At 45.1% G+C, this 24761-nt stretch overlaps 1 protein-coding gene across 4 annotated transcripts in view; it reads right to left on the bottom strand.

The window, feature by feature from the left end:
* The window catches only part of LOC118212638 (ADP-ribosylation factor-like protein 15), a 102952-nt gene that overhangs the window by 45964 nt on the left and 32227 nt on the right, over positions 1–24761 (bottom strand). For all 4 annotated transcript variants that reach the window (XM_035390755.1, XM_035390756.1, XM_035390754.1 and 1 more), the window contains 3 exons: positions 18829–18973; positions 17130–17189; positions 8934–9142 (listed from right to left, as the gene is read on the bottom strand). In XM_035390755.1, the coding sequence (XP_035246646.1) occupies positions 8934–9142; positions 17130–17189; positions 18829–18973 (414 nt within the window). The remainder of the gene's footprint in view (positions 1–8933; positions 9143–17129; positions 17190–18828; positions 18974–24761) is intronic.

Below are 24761 nucleotides of genomic sequence, written 5' to 3'. Positions count from 1 at the left end.
CTTGTCTATGTTTTCATCCTTGTTTTTTTTATATACCCTTTCCTGACTCTTTGAACAACGTGTTCCTTTTCCCAGGAACCTATTACACAAGTCTAGCAGACAACCCCCCCCCCCCACCCCCCAAAAAAAAAAACAAAGAAGAAAAACAACACCGAAACTGGGTATTTTAAGAGTTTCACAATCCAACTGAGCAGCTTCAGACCACCTTTCAACAGCTGAATTCATTGTGCCACAGAAACCGGAATACTACACAGAATTTTATTTTTTCTCAGTTAATGTGATGGTAAGATTTCATAAGACATATTGTTTGTTTGAAGATTTAATTGTTCTGAAAAAAAAGCTCGTCTTCACTTACAAAGACATTTGGCAGCCTAAGTTCTCCTAGATGTCCACAGAAAAGGACTGTAACAATATTGCCAGTCACGACTTATAAAGATGGCCGATGTGCTATACGATTTACAAGTGAATGGGAGAATACTGTAATTAACGGTTTCAGTGGGGGAAAAACAAAGCATACCAAAGGATTATGATACTCTGACAATGTTTTCACACAAAAGAAAGAGAAAGGAGGTGGTCACTCTTAATAAGTCAGAAGTGGACTAAAAAAACAGCTTCGTTCATAACCATAACATAATCTCTTCAGGATCAGCCAAATGCAGAAAAAAGGAATAACGCCAAAAGACACAAATAGACATGTACAGACACAAAAACAACTTCCACCAAGACTTCAGAAAGAGGTCTTACGGTACACAAAATCCTAAAACCCCTGAGAAAACAAGCAAGTACCATTGCAACGGGATGGGTGTGAAATTTGGTGTGGAAAGTTACTGGCAGTACGGATTCTGTGTCAGGACGTTACCTGCTGGGAAAGGAAAGCAGGGCACGTGTCATAATGAGCGTTGTATGCGGCCGCACTCTCCGTCTGGCCATCGTCTGTGGCCAAAGAACCGCATCCTCTGCTTCGGTCATGCCTGCTCCCCCTCACCCCCATATCACAGCTCTAACACCCCCACTCTCCACAAGGGCAACAAGAGCCAGGAGAGTCAGTCCAGGTCAACTGAGAAATAAAACAACACCCTCCTGCAGGGTCACAGAGCTCAGCCATCAAAAGGAAAGCCCAGGTCAGAGATGCACTGCTCCATCTTTAATTCAGAAAAGGGACTGTCGGAGGACAAATGCCCACGGGAGGAGATTCTTGAGTGAGGGCATTATTTCGCCGTCATATTGAAACTCTAATAGACAATGCCTGAATAACTTTGCAGACAAGAGAGAGATTGAGCCGTACGACTCACAAATGCATTTGTCCAAAAGCTCACACACACAACAATAAAAAAGCCTATTTTTCCAAGAACTTGTTGCCCTTTTGCAAGTCAGTTATTCTTATCCAATTGAGCTACTCATAAGACGGTTTATTGACTTTGAAGATATCTCATTTACAATAAAGTTATAACAAGAAAAAATGTATTGCTAACAGCTGAGCCATTTAGCATATAGCCAATGGCAACACGCATCCAAAGCAATAGAAATCCGCATCTTGGAAAAGCTCAGTGTCAAATATCTGTCTTCAGCATCGAGCTGTTTGGTACCACTGCGGTGGGCCCTTGTGTATAACATGGAATGTGTCATTGGCTTAAAATAAAAAATCATGATCTCCCACTAACGTAATCTTACACGCATAAGTCTCAATCTGAAACCCCCCTTTTCCCAACAGGGGAACTATGCTTAGCTAATTGTAAAATATTTGTGGCAGCGGCTCAGAAGAATAGTGGCAGACTGAGCCGATTGTTTCAGCGGTACATTTCGCAGAGGAGTTTTCGCTGAGTAGGCCACATTCCTATAGGCTGCGAGAGAGCCAGAAAGCATTGGCGGAACACACCGAGGATGACTCACCGTTTCTTAAGAGGCTGCCCCTCCAAGGAGAGCTCTAACAAGTTACACGCTCTTTTTTTTTTTTTTTTTTTTCGCTTTCTGGAAAAGGTTCAACATTCTGAACGGGAAGCTGCTGCGCAATAGGGTAAATGACAGCGATTTCCAACAAGTCGCAGGTCACATCCTCCGCCAAGAGGCCGCGAGAGGTCACCGCAGCGAGGGCGCGAATCTAAGGTCATATCACCCCCCCCCCCTCACGTCGCCGTTTCGGGTTTCCCCACACTCACAGAGTTCCTTCCGTGACTCCGCACACTTGAATGCTGCCCCGGCTTGCCCCTGCTCTTAATTAGCAAAGGAGACGAGCCTGCTTAGAGGCCTTGGAAACGAGTCGCACCGTATCTGAGAAATAAATGTTCTGGAACAGCTGGAGGTGCGGTGAACTGGCGCGAGTGCCGGTCGGGTTGCTGTGAGGGGCTGGATGCAAGAACGGCGAAGCCTGCGAAGAAAGTCGCTCCATTCCAAAAGTGTTAAAGCCAAATCCCAGCCAGCCTGGGGGCTCCATTAAGCTGTTGTAATTCCTAATTAACCCCTCGCTCAGAAATGAAGGGGGGAGGGGGGAGGGATCCAGGAGTTCAACAGCACAACTCAGAGACACTGTGTCAGCTACTGTGTTTATACCTGGCTCCCACTATCTCCACATTTCCACATATTTCCAGTGTATTAATACCACACAGCTAGGAAACACTGCAGAGGGGCACAACCCTGAAGAATCTACGCTGAGCAGGCTTCCTAGATGCCTCATACTAACCTGATGTTGTAACTTGTGGAGGAATAGAAAGCTGATACTTAGGCGTCCAGGAAGAGATTTGAGCACCCCTTAGATTCCAAGAAAATGATAACAAGTTGATATCCCTTATTTATTTTGTGTTTAGTGCTATGTTGACCTCAGAAAGAGACTGTATAGTTTTACCTCAGAACCATTTTTGCTTTTTGAATACAACTCTCGTGACCACCTCTCAATAAATAAATAAATTTTAAATTTTTTTTATAATTGTAAAGTAATTTCAGGCATTGGTCATTACATGAATATCAAATTCCTTTTTTTCATATCATACCCTCTTTTCTTTACCAAGTACCAAATAACTAAAAGCCACAAGACTTAATGGCTTATAAAAACACTGAACTGTGAAAAAAAAAAATAGAGGCAAATATTTATAAAAAGCACAGTCAAATGCATAATGCTACAGGGGGATATCATTTTCTCAGCAGAAACATATTTATGGCCCACCAAGGAGTATTTCCCAGCCAGTTAATTAGAGTGTTGCAAATTGGACGCTGAGGGTTAAACCACAGAGCGATTTCATCACAGCACAGTGCAGATGCACAGATTCATTTCAACACTCAGATGTCACCCCACTCAACCCGCCATCCACCCACTCCCCCCCGCGCACGCGCGCACGCACGCACGCACGCACGCACGCACGCACGCACGCACGCACGCACGCACGCACGCACGCACGCACGCACACACACACCACCTCGACCCCCAGAGCATTAACTTTCTCTCTCACTCTCACTGCCGCAGACACACCCACTTCCTCTGTTTGAGGAGGGCGTCGACCACAAGAAACGCGATGCTCGAGCAGCGGAGGCAGACCGCGACGCTCCGCCTTGCTCTTACGGGGCACGTCTCTCCACCCACAGAGGAACCGCGCGACCAAAACCCGAAACGGATTTGCCCCGCTTCCGGCCCGCTGCAGAACTGAGCGTGCGTGCACGTGCGCTGGGTCGGCAGCCTGTCAGCCGAGCTGAGCCACACAATGGTCTGTGGGTCTTACTGTATTTAGGGATGAATACAGCACACCTGTGGATCACAAATAGAACAGGGATAGCTTCCCCCGGGGAAACAATGAGCTCTGGTCAGAAAAGGATCATGTCCACCACCAGTGGATAATCCATTCTGGGGGAAAAAAAAAACCCTCATGTAAAAAGTCACAGGCCATTGCTCCAAGAGTGAAAAAGTAATGACATCGGACTGAATGTGCAGTTCTAATGCAAATACATTTTACTATCTGACTTCTGATGTAAGTTCTGTTATACATAACTGCACTGGTATGCAGAAGACACAGAGGAAAAGCTCTGTTTAGGTAGACCGTGAATGCTTTGCTGCCTGTGTGGCATAACCTCACCCCATTGGATAAGGACTACGTCTTTAAATACATGGAAGACAGATGGGCCGAAATTCAGAACAGGCATCCATTTCATCCTGAGGTACTGAAGCAGAACAGGGGAAAAATGTGTGTGTGCATGTGCGTATGTGTGTGTGTGTGTGTGCGTGCAACCATTTACCAGTGCGAGTGCCAGTGTATTCCTGTGTGTGCATTTTCTTATGTTTTTTTTGGGTAGGGGAGGATCATACAGCAGCTTTCAGAGTTCCAGCAACAGTCTACTTTGCAGAGATGTCAACAAGAGTTAAGTACATTCAAAAAGTAAAAATGGTTCCAAGGAAAAACAAAATCTCTTTCTGTGGTCAACATAAAACTAAATATACTGTAAAATATATTCTCTTCTGCTTGAAAATATACCTTTTGCAAAAAAATCTACAAAATTCCAAAGATAAGTTATTTCTTTATTTTAAATTGGAAACATGCTTTCCAGAGATGCCACTGGCTTCCTAGGGCCCTAAAGGCAGGAGATGGATGTCAGCAAGCTAGCCACTGACACGGTTAAAGCACAAAATAAAACGTTGATCAGTTTATGTGTGAAAATCCTAGACATACAGTGGTGTACTGGAGTACGGCAGAAACAGTCTGAAGAGCAAGCCTTTTGGAAACTGGTGCTTTGCAGAACTGCCTGAGCCTCAATAGATGGCCAAGTGCCCATTTAGAGGATGTGCACACTTGGAGCACACCACTGAGATTCTGCTAACTGCACAACGTCCTTCAAACAAAAACACAGGAAGCAGGTAAATGTCCCAGTGCTAAAGAGGGAGCCTTCCAGGCCACACGTCACAATCAATCAGCACAAGGCAATATTGACTTTGTGCACAGATCAAAGAGCTACCAGCCAAACACAGCACTGTGCAACTGATTTATGGCATATGTATGTAATAAGCAAGAAGGACAGTGTAACATTATCAAATTCAAAAACAGGGAAGAAAAAAAAGAAACACTGCCAGGAAAACTTGGAAGTGAATCTATAAAATCAAGGTCTCTGAATGAGGATAAAGACAAAAAGGCTACTCTTTCCCCTCTAAAGACATCCTTCTCTTTGAAACCAAAAAAAAAACATTTTTAAATACCGATGGTGTAAAACGGTACGAGGGAGACGGAATGATCTTAGTTTGGCATAATGTTCTGCCTGCAACAGTGTGAGAAATGAAAGCTCCTGTCGACAAACGGTTATGTAAGCTAATCAGTTGTGTTTTTCTTTCCGTGTCTGCAGACTTAACTTTGACTGGGCTGTCAGCTTTTTTTCCTTTTTTTTTTTTTTTTTTTTTTTTTTTTTAAGTGCAACAGACATCGGAATTTAACAGGTGTCACCACAATGGAGGGTGAAAAAATGTGCCCAGAATGAGAATGTTTTTCAGATACGAATGTCTGCAGCGCACCTCGACGGTGCGCAGGGGTGCACGGCAGTTTTTGGCAGACATTTCGGTCTGCGTGGGAAAGAGGCGCCCGGAGGCGGGGGTGGGGGTCCCAGCCGGCCGGGCCGGGTCGGCTGTGGGCGTGGCGGACAGGCGGTGGAGCTCTTATCTCGCGCCGTGTCCCGGCGCAGGCTGCAGGGCCCGCTCCGTCTTGCCTGGGCGGCGTGGGAGAAAGCGATGACGTCTCCGGCTGCCGCGGCAGCGTCGGCCCCGGCAACGCCGGAACGGAGAAACACCCCGCATTCCACCGTCTCCGCTGTCCGCCTGCCAAGTTTCGCTGCCCCGAGCCAGACATCTACACCAGAGAACCTCTGACTCACGGGGAAACGCTCGCTCTCCCTGCTTTACCTCTGCTCCACATCTGCGGTCCCGGTGGGGACTAAGCAGGGCACAGTGAGGAAAAGACCAGGGCTGGCCCTCAGGAAAATAACAGCCAAGCGCTCTAAAACTATGATGCAACCGATTTATTAAACAACCAGTCACATCCTTCTTCAGGAATTTTTTGCACTCCCTTAACCCTAATGTTCCGCTGTCCTACACTTTTCCCAACTGTTCTGCATCACCTTTTCCATAAAACATGGCTTCTCCCACCAAAAAAAAAAAAAAAATTGGGGGCCTGACTAAACCACCTTTCACTGCAAGTCCACGCCTTTTTAAGAATTTCCTGCTAAGGAGCATGGAAGTACGGGGGGCCTGTGTCTTTTTCCAGGAACAGGGGAAACTTTAATCACATTTCCTGATATTACACAATGAACATTTCACGTTCGTTGTGTAATAAGCAGGGGAGGAACACCTCGTACCAGCTCTATGTGTCTGTGGGCTCATCTACTGTACAAAAATCCCACTAAGACACTTGCTATTAGATTTATGATGCTTCTACTACACAGAAAATGCAACACAAACCAAAAGCTCAATCCCATACAATAAAATTTTTAATTTGCAATCGCCAGGACACCCAGTACTCTGACATAAGCTGTAGTGTACAACAGTAGGAAATCACACAGACACAGTAATGCGTATGTAATGTGCTTCTTGCCCATCCCTCTCAAGTGAAACTCAACTTTCATCTCCTCATGCTGACTAAAAGCACAGAGCCAACCCTGCCCTCCCTGCACACCAGTGTTGTCATTTCTTAATGCTGCCAAAAGGAAGTAGAAAGTTTTTCCCATTGTGTAACAAACATCACTCCCAGACAGACAGAAGTTTATACAATGAAGGTTGTGATAATGAGGTGGGTAATCACATAATATTCCATATTTTTATTTATTTTTTTAATCCATGGCTAAGCTCTGCACCTCTCTCAGTAGACCCAGTAGTTTGCAAGCATCTAAAGTGAGTCTAAAAATCCTCTTATGTTAAATAAACTAAAACTACAGCAAGCACAGCGGGACAGAAATGCAAGTACCACTTAACCACTTTCAACCGCAAAATGAAAAGAGCTACTTTTAAACACCCAGAGCAGACCCTAAATTCATGCAGGGGTGTCTGTGCCTCTCATTGCAACCTGCCCAAATAGAATATAGTCATACAGAACACTCATATTAAGCTTCACTCTCTGTTTGTTTTCATCTATAAGTCACCAGTTACAGACTTACCAGGTGAATGACACATACATTCCTTACAAACAAAACGAACAGTCCCCTACACAGAAGGCCTTTATCACGGCTGCTTTCTAGTACATCACAAATATGATTGGTATGTAACAGTAACATAAGAAACTGCTAGTAATTGTCACAAGCCATGATTAATTTGCCCGTGGGTGACATAAGAGTCATTGGCACCATTGTACGTCAGCAGCAGGTTTCCGTTTGTTTTCTGCAACAGTGCACGATGTCTCTCTACTTTAAGTGACTCATCATTCAGTGGTTCATCGAAGAAGAACGCAGGGAACGCAGTACGTGTGGCAGTGGTCCCGACTGTTGAAGGAAGTAGTAAAGCTGACACACAATCTGAATGAGTCCAGTCGCGAGGTCAACTTCACAAGAGGAGATAACGTACTGAAAACCAGGCTTCCTATTTGGCAGAGCTCAAACTGAAGCTTTTCCATACTTTTTTTTCCAAATTTGGGAAAGGTTCTAGACGAAGCCAGTGGACTGGGTCCCGCGCCAGACGGCATTGCCCTCTGGATCTTCTGGATCGCGACCGCCAACCTCCCTCCAAACTCAACAGTGTGCAAATGTGAAGCGACTGAAAATTATAAGCACATCTAGATTCAGTCCACGAGAATTAGGCCAGATGAATCGCGAAGGTGGAGAAAACCAAATAAAAACACCTGAGATGCAAATGAAGCCACATGAGCACTTAAGACGACAACTGCTTTCACCTACTCTGCCCTCAGGCACATTCGCCGCGGGTGACAGCTTTCTTTTGTGCTTCAAAAGCACTATATAAAAATCTGCAGCAGACAATTTAAAGGAATTAATTGTAGAGACTCCTAGACCAATTCTGAAGAGTGGTGTAGAGTTTTGGGTCAACTTGGAATATCTTCATTTGGATGACCAGACAAATTAAAAGTAGATGTGTTTTACTGGACCAGCGTTATTTTAAAAATCTAACATTTAAAAATCTAACATTGCTGTGCAGGTTGTTATATGAGGAACAGTGTGAAACAGCAACGCAGTGCTTAAAATGTACAGCCGTTTCTTACTTCTACTCATGAAAGATATCAAAGACATCTGACAGGCTCCTTGATACTGAGATGCAGCTACTTCTTTCACTGTCTGTCTGTCTCTCTCTCTCTCTCTCACATGCCCATGTCCCATTGCATTTATTTTTTTCCCACGCTCCTCTTGTCAAGACTTCCCAAGCTGAGGAGCCACTCCAAGGGGAAGTGACACGCCCCGACGCAGGAGCGAGAACACCAATATCACGCTTGCGTCGCCGCAACGAAGACCACGGCTCACAAGTACCTCCCTCACCTCTATTGCGACCTTTTCTCCGCCTGCACACAAACACCTGGAAACAGTGTAAATGAAGAGGGCCGGCAGCCTTTCAGAAGACGGTGACGCTCTGGTTCGGGTCCCTGGCGCTAACAGCACCCCATCTCCACACATCTCCACACATCTCCACACATCTCCACACATCTCTACACATCTCTACACATCTCTACACATCTCTACACAGCTCTCCACATCTCTCCACATCTCTCCACATCTCTCCACAGCTCTCCACAGCTCTCCACAGCTCTCCACATCTCTCCACATCTCTACACAGCTCTCCACAGCTCTCCACATCTCCACACATCTCTCCACACCTCCACACACCTCCACACACCTCCACACACCTCCACACACCTCCACACACCTCCACACATCTCCACACATCTCTACACATCTCTACACATCTCTACACATCTCCACACATCTATACACATCTCCACACATCTCCACACACCTCCACACACGGCGCGTGCGTTTACCTCCTGTACGGAGCGCGCGGCCGGCTTGTCCTGGTGGTTGGCCAGTAGTAGGAAGGGGAGCGTGCAGAGCTGGGGGTGCTGCAGGGCCGAGTGGAGCTCTGTCCGGGCCATCTCCAGGTCCTCGTCCGACGAGGCGCTGTCCAGGACGAAGATCACACCCTGGGACCCCTGGTAGTACCGGCTCCAGTACTTCTTGATCGAGTCGGCGCCTTAGGAAGAAAAACACGATTCAAAATCATTATCCCTTTATTTAAGTATTTATTTATTTATTTAAAATAGGAGTAGTCCTGGCTCAAATACGTATTTGTTTTGGATTCAAATACTTGTCTGTGCTCTGTTGATCTTGCCTGGTGTAATGGAGCCTTCCAATATGACCAGAAGGTGGGGTTTGCACTGTTTTGAGAGTATTTCATTGGTTCCAATACACCAGACAAAATCAGTAAAGCGTAGAAAATTATTTGAATCCAAAACCAATACGCATTTTACCCAGGTCTGAACAGGAGAGCAGAATTTTTTCCACTTCATTCAGACAGTGGGAAAGCAGAGGTGATTACAGACTGAGAAGGGATTGCAATGCACAGTGCCAGGGCAGTGCTCTGTATGTGTGTTTACAGTCACCATATGGCCTTCCCTATTTATACATATTATTTTAAACACCAGATGTCATGTCACTGTCCTTATCAATTGCAATTACTGGAAGTGCATGTGTCCAAGGCAACGAGCAAGGCTTACAAGTACAAGAGCACTAGTTCAAGTGTAATAGCATTACAATAGCACTTCATGCAGTGAGATAATTTAGAATATACACTAAGTAAGGGAAATGGTGATTATACCCACACTTGACTTCACTAAGGGAACGAGTTGATAAAAACAACCAAGTACTTGACTAGACAGTTATTAAATATTTGGTGCCTTCCAAGTATTGAAAATGCTGTTTATTCAGTAGACAGTCCTGGATGTAAAAGCTGAGAATGCTTTAACGCAGCTGAAACTACCCATCCCCGACAAGCGACTGACAGATGGAACTAAAGTACATCATGAAGTTTTAGTATTCCACCACATATACACAACTGAGCCCGAGCTGTTTCCGTGGCCTGGCAGGGATATTTCAAAGTTCTTGAAATTCACTTTTTAGAATAAATATAGAGCGATATCGTGTTCCAAATTACAGCCAGGAACAAGCCAAAATATAGTTTCAGCACCTGAAAGTGGTCTAGCAAAAGAAATACATTTCTCTGTTTAATCCGCAAATACCTCGGACAAAATGCATTACCGCAGGATAAAGCAGCCAGCTTGAAATACAAAGGGGAATACAACTGGACCCCAAGCAAATAAAAATGATTTCTTTACAATGAGACTGGCCTGTGTTTGGTGTTCACATATTTACAACGCATTTCCAGTGCTTAAACATTTCTCAGATAGTTTTCTCAATAGTACAACTGTACCACCTGACCAGTCTAACTATTTTGACAGTTGACACTGGAAACAGACCGTTGAGCATTTTGAGATACCGCTCTCATAAAAATCATCGAGGAAGCACAATTACGCATTTTGATCACTTTACCCTTGCGTGCCAACCATTGCCTCCAAAGACTTGGCCCGTGGGAAATGAGCATCCAAACGAACTGTATTTAACACACAGATTTTCTTAAAAGTCAGCTCCGCCAGTTGGAAAATTACTGTGTACATGGTTACTTTCAAGTGTACATTCTGACGGCATCTCTACAGCGTAGTTCAAATGCCACCGATTTATCAAAAACACATGCTTTCTTTTTCCTTGCTGCAATTTGGGCAGGATCTGTTCGCCGAGGTTCGGCGCACCGCGGCTTTCGTTAGGGTAAGTAATCTGCGGCGCAGTGTTACATGCTAACAAACGGAGTCGCTGTCCGATGTCTCCCTTGGTCCCCTTTTTTAATTTTGAATGTCGGGGTAGTTCAAGCCTGCAGGGATGCAGAGGGGTACGGTCAATAATAAGTCTTGTCTTCCTCTACCGTGTACTTCCTTCCACTTTAATAAAGTTACACTACATTTCAGCGACTACTTCCTGTTTTCCTCTGCACTTTGTCTCCACAGCCCATAAGAGAGAGAATACAGCAGGATGACACAGTGTGATGAATTTAAAACATTTAAGGGCACACAATTCTTCAGAGTTCCAATATTGCTTCATTACAGGAGGCCTTTGGTAAGCCTGTCTCCATCAGTCGAAAATTGCAAAGTCAAATCAATGGCCTCAAAACTAACAAAACTGCATTCTTGTTTATTTTGGAACTTGCATACATTTCCATTATTATTACAATTAATTGATTATTGAATTGCTCATTTCTGCCACCTATTGGTTACTGACAAGGGGCTTAAGAAATAAATGAGGGGCCAAGTCTCTGGTTTTTTCTTTTGAAAGGTCTGTCATTAAATGAAATCAGATGGAAACATTACCTTACGCAGTGCAATGTAAGAAAACAAATAAATAGTATGATTAGATTATTGTTACAAGCTTTAAAATTCAAATAGCTGTGTTATTCCAGTGGTGAGAGTTTTATTCAGGTGGCTAACTAGCTACACATTTAAAAAAAAAAAAACAAAAAAAAAAACACAGCTACTTGATGCCCCACTGAATAAGTGACAAGTTATTTGTGGGAGGCAAAAAATATACACAAAAGTGTATGTTCAAAAAGGGGAATTGCACTGATGTTATGAATTATTTGTTTTCATGATTTCCTTCTCAAATAGGCTATGCCAAATCCAAAATGTGTAGTTACGGTATACAACTCTGACAGTCAAAATGAACATTAGGTACATTAGTGAAGGTGCAAAAACAATCTAACAACACCACACAATAATGGTAACTTCAGTACTGTTTTGTCCATTACTTCTCATTCCTCAACACTGAATATAATGTAATCAAGGTACATTTGCACACATATGTGTATTACACAGTGAGGACTCATTGTCCAGAGAGTCCTCAGGGCTGCGCTTATTCATATGAATCAAATAATAAAACGGGACAAGCTTCGCCATGTGTGAGTAGGACACAATGAGTCAATTAATGTTATAAAACAAAATAAATCTGGTAAAAATTCTACTTTTCCTGCAATATGCTTCTTTTTTCAAAAAAAAAAAACTGGCACACATTCCAGACATTCACAGCACGCATGTTTGAATCCGAAAGCCATTCTCTACCCTCAGTCTACAACGGTAGATTTTTTTTAAGCTTATCCTGAAATAACCTCGTAGATCCCGAGCAGGCATTGTGCGGGCGACTGCGATAAGAGCGCGATCCATCAGCGTAAAAATTATTTTTATGTTCTTTTTTCATTGCACACTTACAGTGAGTGAATGCCAGCAGCTTTGATGACAACGGTATTTCAAAACTGACTGGTAAACATGCACTTATACTCATTAGTGTCCACTATTCATTAGTGCCAATGACTAAGATATTCAAGACTAAGTCAAATTAAACTGAACAACATCAACCATATAACAAGCAATTTCTGAAATATTTCTAGTAATACACAAATCATGATGGCTTAATTTACGAAATAGATTTTCCAAGTCAGGTTATTATAATAAAAGTATATATTAAATTGAGATAACAAGAAATTGAGAAAATAAAAATGACCTAATGGACAGGAATTGCAAATCCCTCTTCTTGCCAGATGGATTGTGGTAGTAAGCAGTACTGCAGGGATGTTCTGCTCTACTAAGTCACACTCCAGTGCTGTCAGTTTCTGGCCTCAAGTGAACCATTTTCATACAATCTCTTCTCCATTTAATGCACTGTACATGGTTTCACTTTGATCCGTCAAAATGGATACCCTCAGCTTGTGTTGGGGTTTGTACAAATGTGTTATTGTACAGAAATTAAAGCAGTTTCAAGAAAAAAAAAATTGGGTTCACTGCCATGTTTTTGTTTAACTGTAGTATATGAACACAAATTCTGACAAACCATATTCAGTTAGTTATCTTCACTTCCATGACCCTGGCTTTGGATCCTTCTAACTTCACCTTTAACAGAACAAAACCGTGTTGCTAATCTGAGTTTTACTTTTATTGTTGAACTCAAGTCAAAGGAGTCTCCTTTGAAGTCCCTAACAGAAAACAGACATCTGTGGGGAGAGACTTTGGAACTGGGAAAGCAGGGGGGATCCGTCTTCAACAGGCTTTTCTAGAGGTAGAAAAGGGTACCAGGATGCAGAATAGGCTTTCAGTATTGTTAACACGTTTTCCATGTCCTGAAATCAAAAATCCCCTGCAGCCAAACAGCCTACACAATGAGACTCCAGAGTGTAAAGTCCATTTAGCAACGCTTTAACCATAAGAACCCCCCTGTAACGTAGCTAATAAATAAATAAACAGAATAAACCTATGATCAATCCGAAGAGCAAGATTTGTCTGGGGAAAAAAGCAACCTTCCTTTAAAAACCCCATTTGGAGTCAAAACTCCAAATCGGAACAGAACGGATTCCACAGCTTTAAGCTTAATAATAATAATTAACAAATGATTTCAATTATTTGCAATTTTTACAAAAATAAGAACAGCTAGACCGTACGGCCACATAACAGCAAAGCAAACCACATTATGATCAAGTCTGACGATAATGCAAACCACATTGCAACAAAAAATTATTACGTTTCTGTGGTTTCTGTGGAGGGGAAAAAGTGTGAGGTAGGCCTAAGTGTTTTCAGATATCCTGTCTGTGGTGGCTATCAAAACACAGGAGCAGGGTCTGCACGGTTCTGTCCTTGAAGAACTCAAACTGATTCAAAGAGGGAACACACACCGCCATCAGTGTGCTGCCTAAAGCCTAATTTATACTTATATATTTTGTCATATAACAAAAATTACGTATTTTCAACTGACGAGTGTTGTCACTTGTCGAAAGTGTCATGTGACGAAGCTTTAGATTCACAATCAACACTCTTCCTCAGCTTACAAATAATGTCCTCCTTCCATTATGTTTTAATGGAACACATTTAAGAATCAGCCTCAAAGTGGGAAAATAATTAAAATAGCAAGAAAGGATGTGAAAGATAACAATAACTCAAGAAAATGAGTTTGTAATTTCGAACGACCTGTGAAATTAATTCTTGCATTTCATATTTACTTATTCCATTTTAGATTCACTAAAGCCATCTAGGTGAATAGCCTTACTCAAAATGTATAATGCCAGCATCCCACCTAGCGCTTGAACCCACAACCACAAGCCGAGTTCTGTCACTGTTATGAAACATGGCCGCCCCACACACTTTAACACGGATGTGTGATGTCACAGATAAGCCCACGGTATTACAGGTATCGCAATGACAGTGTATTTATGGCCCTCACTTTTGCAGCAATGCGCCATTTTCCCCAATATGGAGAGCACTGCGTAGCACGGGCACTTCCTGGTGGGACTGAGGTTGGTAACCCGCGTGGTATCTGCAGACTGGGGCAATAAATTAGCAGGGACACCAGACATGCCTCCAGTCTTCCACAGGGGCCAACGCAGGCCACCATCGTAAAAGTCCCCGGCACAAACAATTCTAGCAATTCTGACAATGCGATGGGCACGCGGTCATTGCAGTGAAACGTAATACAATTTCTCTCTGCAGTTCAAGGTTAACACTCCTGTCATGTCCCAAAATCAGGGGTGGGAAAACTACTTCGTTTTTTTTTTTTAATCAAAGCCTGACCTGCCAATGAGGTCAACTAAAGGCACCATCTGAAAATCCTTTATATTGACTTCTACATTTAAAGCTTTAAAAAATAATTAGTAGAGTAGAGCACAAGTGGAAATAATTTAGAAGTAAAAAAATTGCTAGAAGCTGTGTTTTCCTGACTCTAAAAAGTCACGGACCGACCAATGTAGGCCACAGATTGCCTTGATGATTGCGACCTAACTCTGCTTAAGCGAAACAAAATGAAAGGTCCATGAACAATATACAACTGAGCAACTCCTGAGGTTCTTAAAACGTCAAGGTGCTTTGAGGATTGTCAGAGGAAGAGGACGTAGTTCTACTTAAATTAGCATCGCTTGGGAATTGGTGGTAAAAAGGCATTTCCCTGTTTAGACATCAGGAGTCGTAGTAATGAGTCGTTACCCTCTCTGGGCAGGAGGGAGCTGCCTTTGAGATGCACAGCTTGAAACCCTAGCCCTTAAATGCTCTCTGGTCTACAGCTGGGTTTCTCTCCTCACCATCAGATCTGTTCCAGCCGAAAGCACGTCCACAGCTGAGGGTCAGCAAAGCACTGGCAAAACCGAACCGCAATGGACGCAGTGAACAAGTGACATTTGAAGGAGTCCGCCACTTTGTACACGGGGCATTCGAGTCCGGGGTGAGGCGGCGCTCGAAACGGTCTAGACCGTAAGCAAATGAGAAGCAGAGATGGGTTAAATGGCCTGCTCCCATCATGATGTTTGCTTATTGTTCTTAATGTAATGAGGTACAACAGTGAACTCATTCAAGTCAAAAGATTTTTTTGGTTCAAGCATTTTAGTAAATATCAAAAGAAATGTGCCATAAACCACAATAGCCATTTAGCAAGTTTAGTAACAATAGCTATTTTAATAAGTCCTTTACATAACATCATTGGGTCATTTCTTTTCTTGAGAGGCTAGACGGGATATTGATGCACATTTGTGTTTCTTCACAAAGCACACTGGAATTTGGAGTCTGTACCACTGCATCAAGTGCATCTCTATAATTACTGTATTAACAGCCGAGACTGTTAAATGAGGTCATTTTGACATCCCGTTGCATGTCCATTCAATGGCTATTCAATATGTAAAGACTTAACGGGGAGCTTGAGATGTCTGTTAGTCAACATGCTGTTCTGAAAACAGCACTCTCTAAACAGATTTTGTTCCATGAATTCACAGGAACAGGTTTTATTCAGCCGCCAAAAGAATTGATATTTAATACACTAACTCAGGAAAAACAAGCACAAAATGTTAGACCGGGCTTTTGAATCCTGCAGAAAATAACAGATCATTTCTGCCTAATCCACTCTCACAATCTGACATTTAAAAGAGAAATTTGCTCTTCAACTCCAAGGCTCTTTTTTCATTTGGTTGTCACCCCCCCCCCCCCCCCCCGAAAGGCTCATTATGTTGTTTAGTTGATCTGCCACTTTTTCAGCTACAGTATAAACCTCTGAAGTTCCCAACGTCTTTCAAAGTGACTAAATTACCCTGCATAGCCAAATATGTGAGGGCCGCACCTCTTCTTACAATGCTAAACCACAGACGGGTGGCCATCACAAATTCATTCCACCAAAAGAAAAATTGTCTTTTGTCTGACTTCCATTTGAACTGACTTGTTTTCCATTCAACATTTACATCATGAAAATGCAGACAAAATGTGCACTGAAAGGCAGAATGCATGAACATTCTGGAACGTGCGACATGAATAATTATGGTCTGTCCATAATCATCTGGACCATAATGATACATGTGCCCACAAAGCTATGACTAAAGGGCCATACAAGAACCAGTGATTTGCTCTGGACTGAAACCCTGAAAAGTCAAGAGACACCATTATTTTACAAAAGGTAATGAGATATGCTCTCTGGTCTACAGCTGGATTTCTCTCCTCACCATCAGATCTGTTCCAGCCGAAAGCACGTCCACAGCTGAGGGTCAGCAAAGCACTGGCAAAACTAAACCTCAATGGACGCAGTGAACAAGTGACATTTGAAGGAGTCTGCCACTTTGTACATGGGGCATTCGAGTCTGGGGTGAGGCGGCGCTCAAAATGAGCTAGACCGTAAGCAAATGACAAGCCGAGATAGGTTAAAACACCAATAAGACTAATTCCCTAAAAATGTTATCTGGATGGAACAAAGAGCAAGAAGAGCAGCATGTGTGAATCACAGTGAGTAGGGAACGGGAGCAACGGGTTGTATCAGGGGCATTACTAATCAGATACAAGAACCACCATGCCAACGTGCACATCCTCCTGGAAGCTTTCAGATGAGCAAACTCCATAAAATGTGCAGAGTCATTCCTCTGTGGAACTACACTCACTGCCTACATGGCCAAGACAACAAACAGGACCCATAGTGACACAAACACTCACATTTGCTTTATGTGGAAATCTTATAATGACAAGTAAGTGAAGGCTCATATCCACATTGTGCATCTTACTCTTAGAACGACGTTGCTGCTGTACTGTCAAAATCAATATGTTAATTTGGATTGATGCAAAATCAAAGTTTACCTCCAAGTTCCTTTACATTTAGGATGGCATTCTGGAATGGTACGGCTTTGATACTAAAACCTGAAAGAAAAAAAAGAGAAAGGATCAAGGACACATTTAAACTGGAATGGGGTTTTTTTTTCCAGTGAGGGTTTAACTACTCAGTGTATTGAACAAGTAACCAATGCAGCTTGAGTGGCATGAGAATGACACTGAACGTCTCGCTGAACTGTTGCATATATCTGAACGCGGAGGGGGGCAGAGACAGAGAAGGGGCCACTGCCGAGAAGGCGCCATGGCAGAGACGCGAAGCATCTCGTGGATCCGCTACGTCACCAACTCTCGCTCTCTGTCTTTTCTCACTCACAGTTAGCCCACAGTCTGCCCATAGTGGCATTTAAAGGCATGGCGGGTACTTTGCATCTATGACACTGCGCCCTTGTTAAAACAACACATTTCATAAACGCATGTCCATTTTGAATTCCATGTATTTGACCCCAACTTACTTCTTATGGAAATTCCATCATCACCTCTGATTCCTCACCAACTAGATTTGTGTGCTTATTTTTACTTTTATTTTTTCCCTATTTTTCACCAGTCATTCTGTACTGGAATGTTTCTACTATTATTATTTATTAACTGTGATTATTGTATCAAATAAATCACTTACATTGACAGTATAAAATAAATATTTAACAATGATATGACAATTTCATAATTGCATTTGCTAGTACCACAGAGGTGCAAAAACGAATTCAGTTTGGCCATACTATATAAAATATAATAAAATATAATGGAAATTAATTGTATATGGTTAACTACACATCACACATTTTGGGTTAAATATTCAAACAATCATCTGGCCATAACATCCCTTCTCCAGGTAGTGGGTGGAGGCACACATCCATCAACATTTTAATAAAAGCTGGTACATTCCCGGGCACTGAAATGATGAAAGTACTTGAAATTTATTCTAAACAGTATTTGGAAATTATCTGAATGAAGTATTTGAAAATACTTTAATATGTTGCATATTTGTTTTTGGAATAATATATGAATGAATGATTTGAATAATTGTAAATACTTCAAATACAAGTATTTTGTTTCTAAAGAAAGTATTTTCAAGTGCGTAAAATAGAAATAATTTGTTTTGGGCCAATTTATTTGTTTATAACTACTTCTAATACATCAAAACTAATTAGTATCTGTATTTGACCCAGGTCTGGGATGGCTAAACTGACATGCAGTACAAGATGGGATCATTACGTGTTGAGAGCTATGTCATTGTCGCAAGCCAAAGTGATTCTGGTGTGAAGTGAAATATGTGAATTCTGTCTATTACAGCTGGTATGAGATCCACCTGGACATGGGCCCTCCGCTTCTACATTAGGACTGCACTGCTGCACATTTCATCTCAGTGATGATGAGATGTGACATGCCAGCACAAATACTTAACCACAATAGAATTTCTGGAAAAGCGCACTACCTGACGAAACCGCACCAGAATCTCTCTGTTCCTGGTACAAATCTCTCAGGAAGAAAAAACGGACTCCCTGCCAGAATCACCCCCCCCCCCCCCCCCCCCCCAAGAAATACTACAGTGAGCAGCATGGGGTTTTTGGTACCAGTCAAGCACAACTCTACAGAGTGCGTAATATTGGTTTTGTTTTCTTGTAATGCACTGTTTTTTTCCCCTCTGCTGGCAGTAAGCGGGCCTCACCTGTGGTGGGTACGATGTTGTCTGCTCCCTCGTTGCAGAGGCGGGACAGGAGGCTGGTCTTGCCGGCGCCAGTCAGTCCGATGCACACCACATCGTACTCGGGTCTGGGCGGGGGCGGCCCCTTGCAGCACAGCGCTCTGAAACACTGAGACAGAGCCACAGGGTACATTTCACATAGTGGGGGGGATCTGACAGACCAAAAAAAAAAAAAAATGCCAGGGGTATTTGGAACAGGAGCCTGGACTCCTGGTTGGTGCGCTCCTTTTGAAAGGTCAGTGTTTTCTGCGTCATGTTTTGTGCGCTTGCGATGGGTACAGACAGTGATCAGACCCTTAATGATTCACAGCCTGTGGTGGGAGGCCCAGAGAGACACTGAGGGGCAGATGCCGTAGGAGTCACAAGTGAGACATTGAAGACCCGCGTGTCGCGTCCCGAATCCACAACTAAAAAGACCCAATTAAGACAAAGATCAGCTCGGATGATTCAGAGCTTTTCGATGCCCTTTGATATCCGGTGTCTTGTGACAGGAAACAGCCCAAAGCCACACGCCAGGCAAAGACAGGATTGTTTTTGCCTGCGCCGGATGCTTTGTATTAGACCTGAGAATATAATTTTGTGCAGAACGTCTGTAATATCTGAGGAACATGTTCCACTTTACTCTAAATTTCCTCTTCCCCCACAATTTTTCTCAGTGGCATCATTATTCAATTACCACAGAAACGAAATGGGCCGACTTTAGCTAGCTGCATCTTGCGTGGGGGGAAAAAACATTTTCAGGTCATTGGTTTCTATTCTAACGGGAATATGGGTTATTGCATTACTTATGTCATTTTAACTGAAGTTTAACTGAAATGCCAAATGACAACAACAACAAAAACAGTTAGCTTTTCTACTGAGCACGTCAGAGATAGGCCTTGCCCCTTGAAAAATGAATGGCGGCATGATCTGCCCACTACACCTGTAGGCTCACATGTCTAGACACCGTGGACTCGCTCCATCGGTGCCAGAGGGCATTTTGGAGCCCTTCACAAACACGCGGCGTAGCGTCCGACCAGGCTCGATCGCCCCGGCGACGCAGAGCCTTCGCCGAGGCCACTGCCGCCCAATCCCAGCGCAGGTGAGAGGAAGGGCAGAGACCGTACGGGCGAGGCCCAGAACGCCACGCCCCTCGGCTGCTCAGGACGCATCCCCGGACGCGCCCGGGTGCCGAGCTGCAGACAGGCGGCCTCCGCTGACGGAGGTCGCCACACGTGCGGCTTGGGGAAGCAGCGGCGGTGCTGAAAATGACAAACCGAATTATCCGCTGGGGACAAGACCGCATATCTGAATATGTAAATAATCAAATACGCCAGCTTGTCACTAAAGAAAAAATAGAAGCAAGTGAAAGGAAAAATAATATTTCTATTTATATTGGACGCATGCATGCATGACCATTCCAAAATTTACTTTGGCAGGGAGGGATTTTTCGCAGGTTATACATCAGAAATGTACGCAGAATTCATTACAGCCTTTACCTCCCGTCTCGTTTCTCTTACTGTAGATGTAAAACTAGGCAGATCATCTTACTGCCTTAGAACAACAGGCAGGCCTGATAACCTTTAACCTCAAGAGCACAAGCTGAACATACGCATTTCCCAAGCTGTGAAGACCACAGAAGCACAACTCACTTTCTATCACTTAAATGTTCACCCCCTAAATCATTGCATTTCCCTCATTTTCAAGGCACATGAACATTAGAAAGTTGATGAAGAGATCACAGAATTTTTTTATCCTTACAGATAAATGCACCAACGAATGAGTAGGATGTATGAAGGAAAGTCGGACACTATGGATCGGTATCGTATGCTTCATGACTCATCCACTACTGATCACAGCTCAGCCTGGCGATCCGGAGAGGAACGACCGAGCGGGTCTCAGGAGCAGGGCAGCACCCGCCCCTGGTCCGTCGCAGGAGGAGGACGCCGGGTCGCCTGGCTCTTCGCCCGGGCGGCACCGGGCCCGTGGGCCACCGGGGGGGTGCCGCGGCTCCTGTGTGAGAACCCGTCTACAGCGCGGGAGGGAGGGACGGGCCTCTCGCAGCGCGGCCCGGCCGCTGACCCCGGGCCCCAGGCCCCGGGCCCTGGGCCCCTGACCACGCGAGGGCTCCCTTTAGGACCGGGCAGCCTCGGCTCGGGCCGACCGACGGGGGGGGGGGGGGTGATTTATGAGGACGCCCGGTCAAAGGGCCCGGAGAGAAAGATAAATAAGTCCGGGGGGCGGGGGGGGGGCGCTCAACCCGACACTTTCCAGAACCCCCAATCACGGGGCTGCGTCACTCAGGACGTTTCCACCAGACACGTCTTCGGCCTGTCCAACGCCCACCAGGCTCCCCTTCAACTCTAGGTGGATTTCCAGAGACGCCTGGGTGGCAAGACAAGCATGCGAGAAAGCTCCCTCCTTGTCTGCGAGTTTAGCTACGGCTACTCGGGGATATCCTCGTTCATTTCGAACGCGATTGCGCGCGTCTCACGCTTTTCTCACAAAGGGTTAACTCGCAGCCCCGGTCACGACACCCGAAAAACTAATTTTACCCGAGGCCGCTTTTTCAATACGATAATGCGAATTCTTTCGGTTTTGAAGCGCAACTTCCAAACAGCGAGGGTGGTCATCCCAAATCCCTTCCCCTGATTATATGCGGCGAGTCATACAGACGTTGCCAAGTCTCCTCTCTAAGGGTGGGGAGAGCTCGATGCCCAGCTGATTGATCGCTCCTTATTAGATTGGACGTGTTTTAATTGTGTTTCTGTAAAAGGGCCTTCGAGACGTTACCTCACTGTTGTTTTGGTAGTTGTAAAAGCTGATTAGCCGGGTTTTATGTAAATGAGGAGCACAGACGTATAAATATTCCAGGCTGATACTCCCCGTGACATCGCCGCGCCACACTCCCAGATGAAATGCTACGCTGATAGGTGCACTGCGTTTCCCCCCCCCCCCCCCCGCCACAGACTCCGCGACTTCGCAATTTAAAAAAAAAAGATGTCAGGACATCAAACGGCTGATGTAATTAAGAGGCCTGGCGGAGGGCCAAGCCTTGGCCCCGAAACAAAGATTTAACAGCATTATAACCAGCCGCGGCAGACATTCCTCACCGCCGGGCCAAATCCAGTCCGCAGCTCCGCGAGATTAAATCTCAACGCGAGGGTAACCGACGCGGGACGGCGCAGGGCAGCGCAGCCGACTGAACGTCACCCCAAACTTTCTTCGCTCGCCACCGAAGGTCGGGGACACAGTTAAAACATTTCACAACTGGATTCGGTAGGAAATCCACGATATTATTTTAGCGCTGGAGACACAACGGGACCCTTACCACCGGTGACCGTCATTAAGGGTCGCTTCCGACCCGCAAGGTGCCCGTTAAAGGTCCTCCATTTTGCGTTTGTGAAGACGCGGCTGTTTCTCTGCAGCGATGGGAAAGTGAACTACGTGCCGGCCAGGCTGGCACGCCGCACACTCAATGCTCAGCCATCCGAGGCATGCATCGATAATTCGATCTATTTTAAAGGCTGGCATGTGTTCTTAGAGCCAATAAATAATAATGTTGTGGTGTGAAGGAAGTGCCACATACCCAAAGCTCATGCCCTGCTTCTGCTTTTGGTGCTTGGCATTAGCCACCTTTTCCCCAATGGGAATTAAATGAATACCTTTCTTCTGTCCATACAGCTGCTGAGTACATTGATAAGTACAAACAAACATAGCTTTGTGTAGAAACACAAATTTTCCTGGCAGAAACCGAAAATGAACTTCAGCGAAGCGCTTGCTGCAATTATCATCCCAATGAATAAAAAACGCATGCGTTTAACGAGTGTACAATCAATTAATTACTCCTTCAGGAGAGCATGTCACTCATTAGTGCAACTGTTGTGGCGCATGCAGCAGCATCTGTAATTGGTATTAAACGGCTAGCTAATTCATCCAATATGGATTCCGACAGATGTGCGCAAACTGAACGGCTTTGGCCCCGACGCAGCATCTGCTTTGCATCCCCGTTTGCCGCCTAATCGCTAACGCGTGTGTCAGCCCTATGCTCCACAATAAGACGTGTTTTTAAGTGCGAGCAGCACGGGGATCCACGGAAACCACGTCTCTGTGGCGTTCGCCGACGACGGCGAGTCCAGGTGCAGGTCAGGTGTTCCCGGGAAGGCGTGCTTTCACGATAAGGGCTGGTTTCACAGTGGAGGACAAAGAAAGCAAACCATCTCTCTTCAGCTTCTTTCATTCGGTTATAACAAACGCCAAGAAGACATAAAGCTAAAAATATATACACCCATTTTCCATATCTGTCGTCCGAAGGCTGTTATTTAGGGTGAGGGTGGTTGGATTTGGGCGGGGGGGGGGGGGGGAGGGTTGTAAAGTCAGGACAGAACGCACCCTCCCACCTGACACAGACGGCGGGGAGACGAGGGACAGGCTGAGCTCGCCGTTCCCTCCCAGATCATCCAGACCCCCATCAGCAGCCATCAGCAGCCCACGGCCAGCACTTGTCAGCAGAGCTCAATCATGACCTTTCAAATGACAGTCCTTTCCATGGGGCTTCAGCTGGGGGGGGGGGGGGGGGGGGGGGGGGTCCGGAGAGCCACTGAGTGATATGTATGTAATACACACCAGCAACAGTCATAACAGACCTCCCCTCACTGTTGCTATGGTAGCTGTGTATGTGTGTGTGTGTGTGTGGGGGGGGGGGGGGGGTGATTGGAGGGTGGGGGGTATTCATTCATCTTTTCTCCACAGTTGTTCACATTCAACCCCTAAGCTGTCTCTTTGAAGTGGTTCTGACGGGGTGGGGGGGCGGAGGCGGGGTGCGGTACAGTAGAGTCACACATGACACAGCGGGAGGGGGCGCTTGCTAAGAGGCGAAAGGAGAAACGCGGACCACTCGCGGCCACCGGGCTTCTACGGTCGCCAGGCCAACCAGATGACTTCCTGTTCCTGTGCAAGGCGGGGGGCTCGAGTCGACAGAGAGCCCAAGAGCACGACCACTAGCCACTTCACCACCCCGTATGTGTTCTTACACGTTTCATAACTACACCTCAAACCCGCCCTTGCTCCTTTCTAAAAGGAAAACCAAAATGGGGGTGAGAATCGAGTGTACCTGTTGCTACAGCTCATGCTTGATAAGTTTATTTGGATATTAAAAATGAACAAAAATGTATGTTAATCCAACATCATCGGGTGGTTAAACAGTAGTTTTACTTCACCTTGGAAATAACAACAGAAAAAGGCTCGATGACATGAACTTATTCTCTGGCAGCCAATGCTCCAGAAACCAATGGACACACTGAAGAGTGCTCAGTTACGACTGAACATTTCACAGACTAACATATCTGTCATGTGGCTCACTGCCGTACTGTATTACAATGTAATTCAGCGGTACAAAAGTACAGGCTTTGTTTTATGGTATTAGATGCAATTTTATATTTAACTTTTATAAGGAAAACATGCGTATTTTGAGCAGAGAATGAAAAGGGAGCATCTTGTCCCAGTTTTGGTGGTAGTTTGGGTGCCATGTGCTTTTCCCCCCCTCTGCCATCCCAGCACCTCTCTCTCTCTCTCTCTCTCTCTCTCTCTCAAACCTGATTGACAGCAGCGTGCTGCAGGCTGGTCCACGGCGGCTCCCCCCCCCCCGGCAGAGACGGCTCAGGAGCAGGGCCGTGGGTGAAGCCACAGCGCCACCTAGCTCCCTCTCTCAGCCCTGCGCTGCGCTGCGCTGCGGAGGAAAGCGAGGTGCCTCTGCTAAAGCTCTTAACGCCGCTCGCCCGAGAGCGAGCCTCGCCGGCCGTCCCAAAGCCGCGCCTCCGGCTTCCGCTCGGCGAACCTGCGCGCACGGTAGCCGCGGCAACGCTCAGGCTCCCCCACGCGAGACGCGTAAAACATCTCCTCGGAGGCCCGGAGGAGAC

Source organism: Anguilla anguilla, chromosome 14 (assembly GCF_013347855.1).
Source record: "Anguilla anguilla isolate fAngAng1 chromosome 14, fAngAng1.pri, whole genome shotgun sequence".
In the NCBI taxonomy this organism is placed as follows: Eukaryota; Metazoa; Chordata; class Actinopteri; order Anguilliformes; family Anguillidae; genus Anguilla; species Anguilla anguilla.
This window is presented reverse-complemented; position numbering and strand designations above follow the sequence as displayed.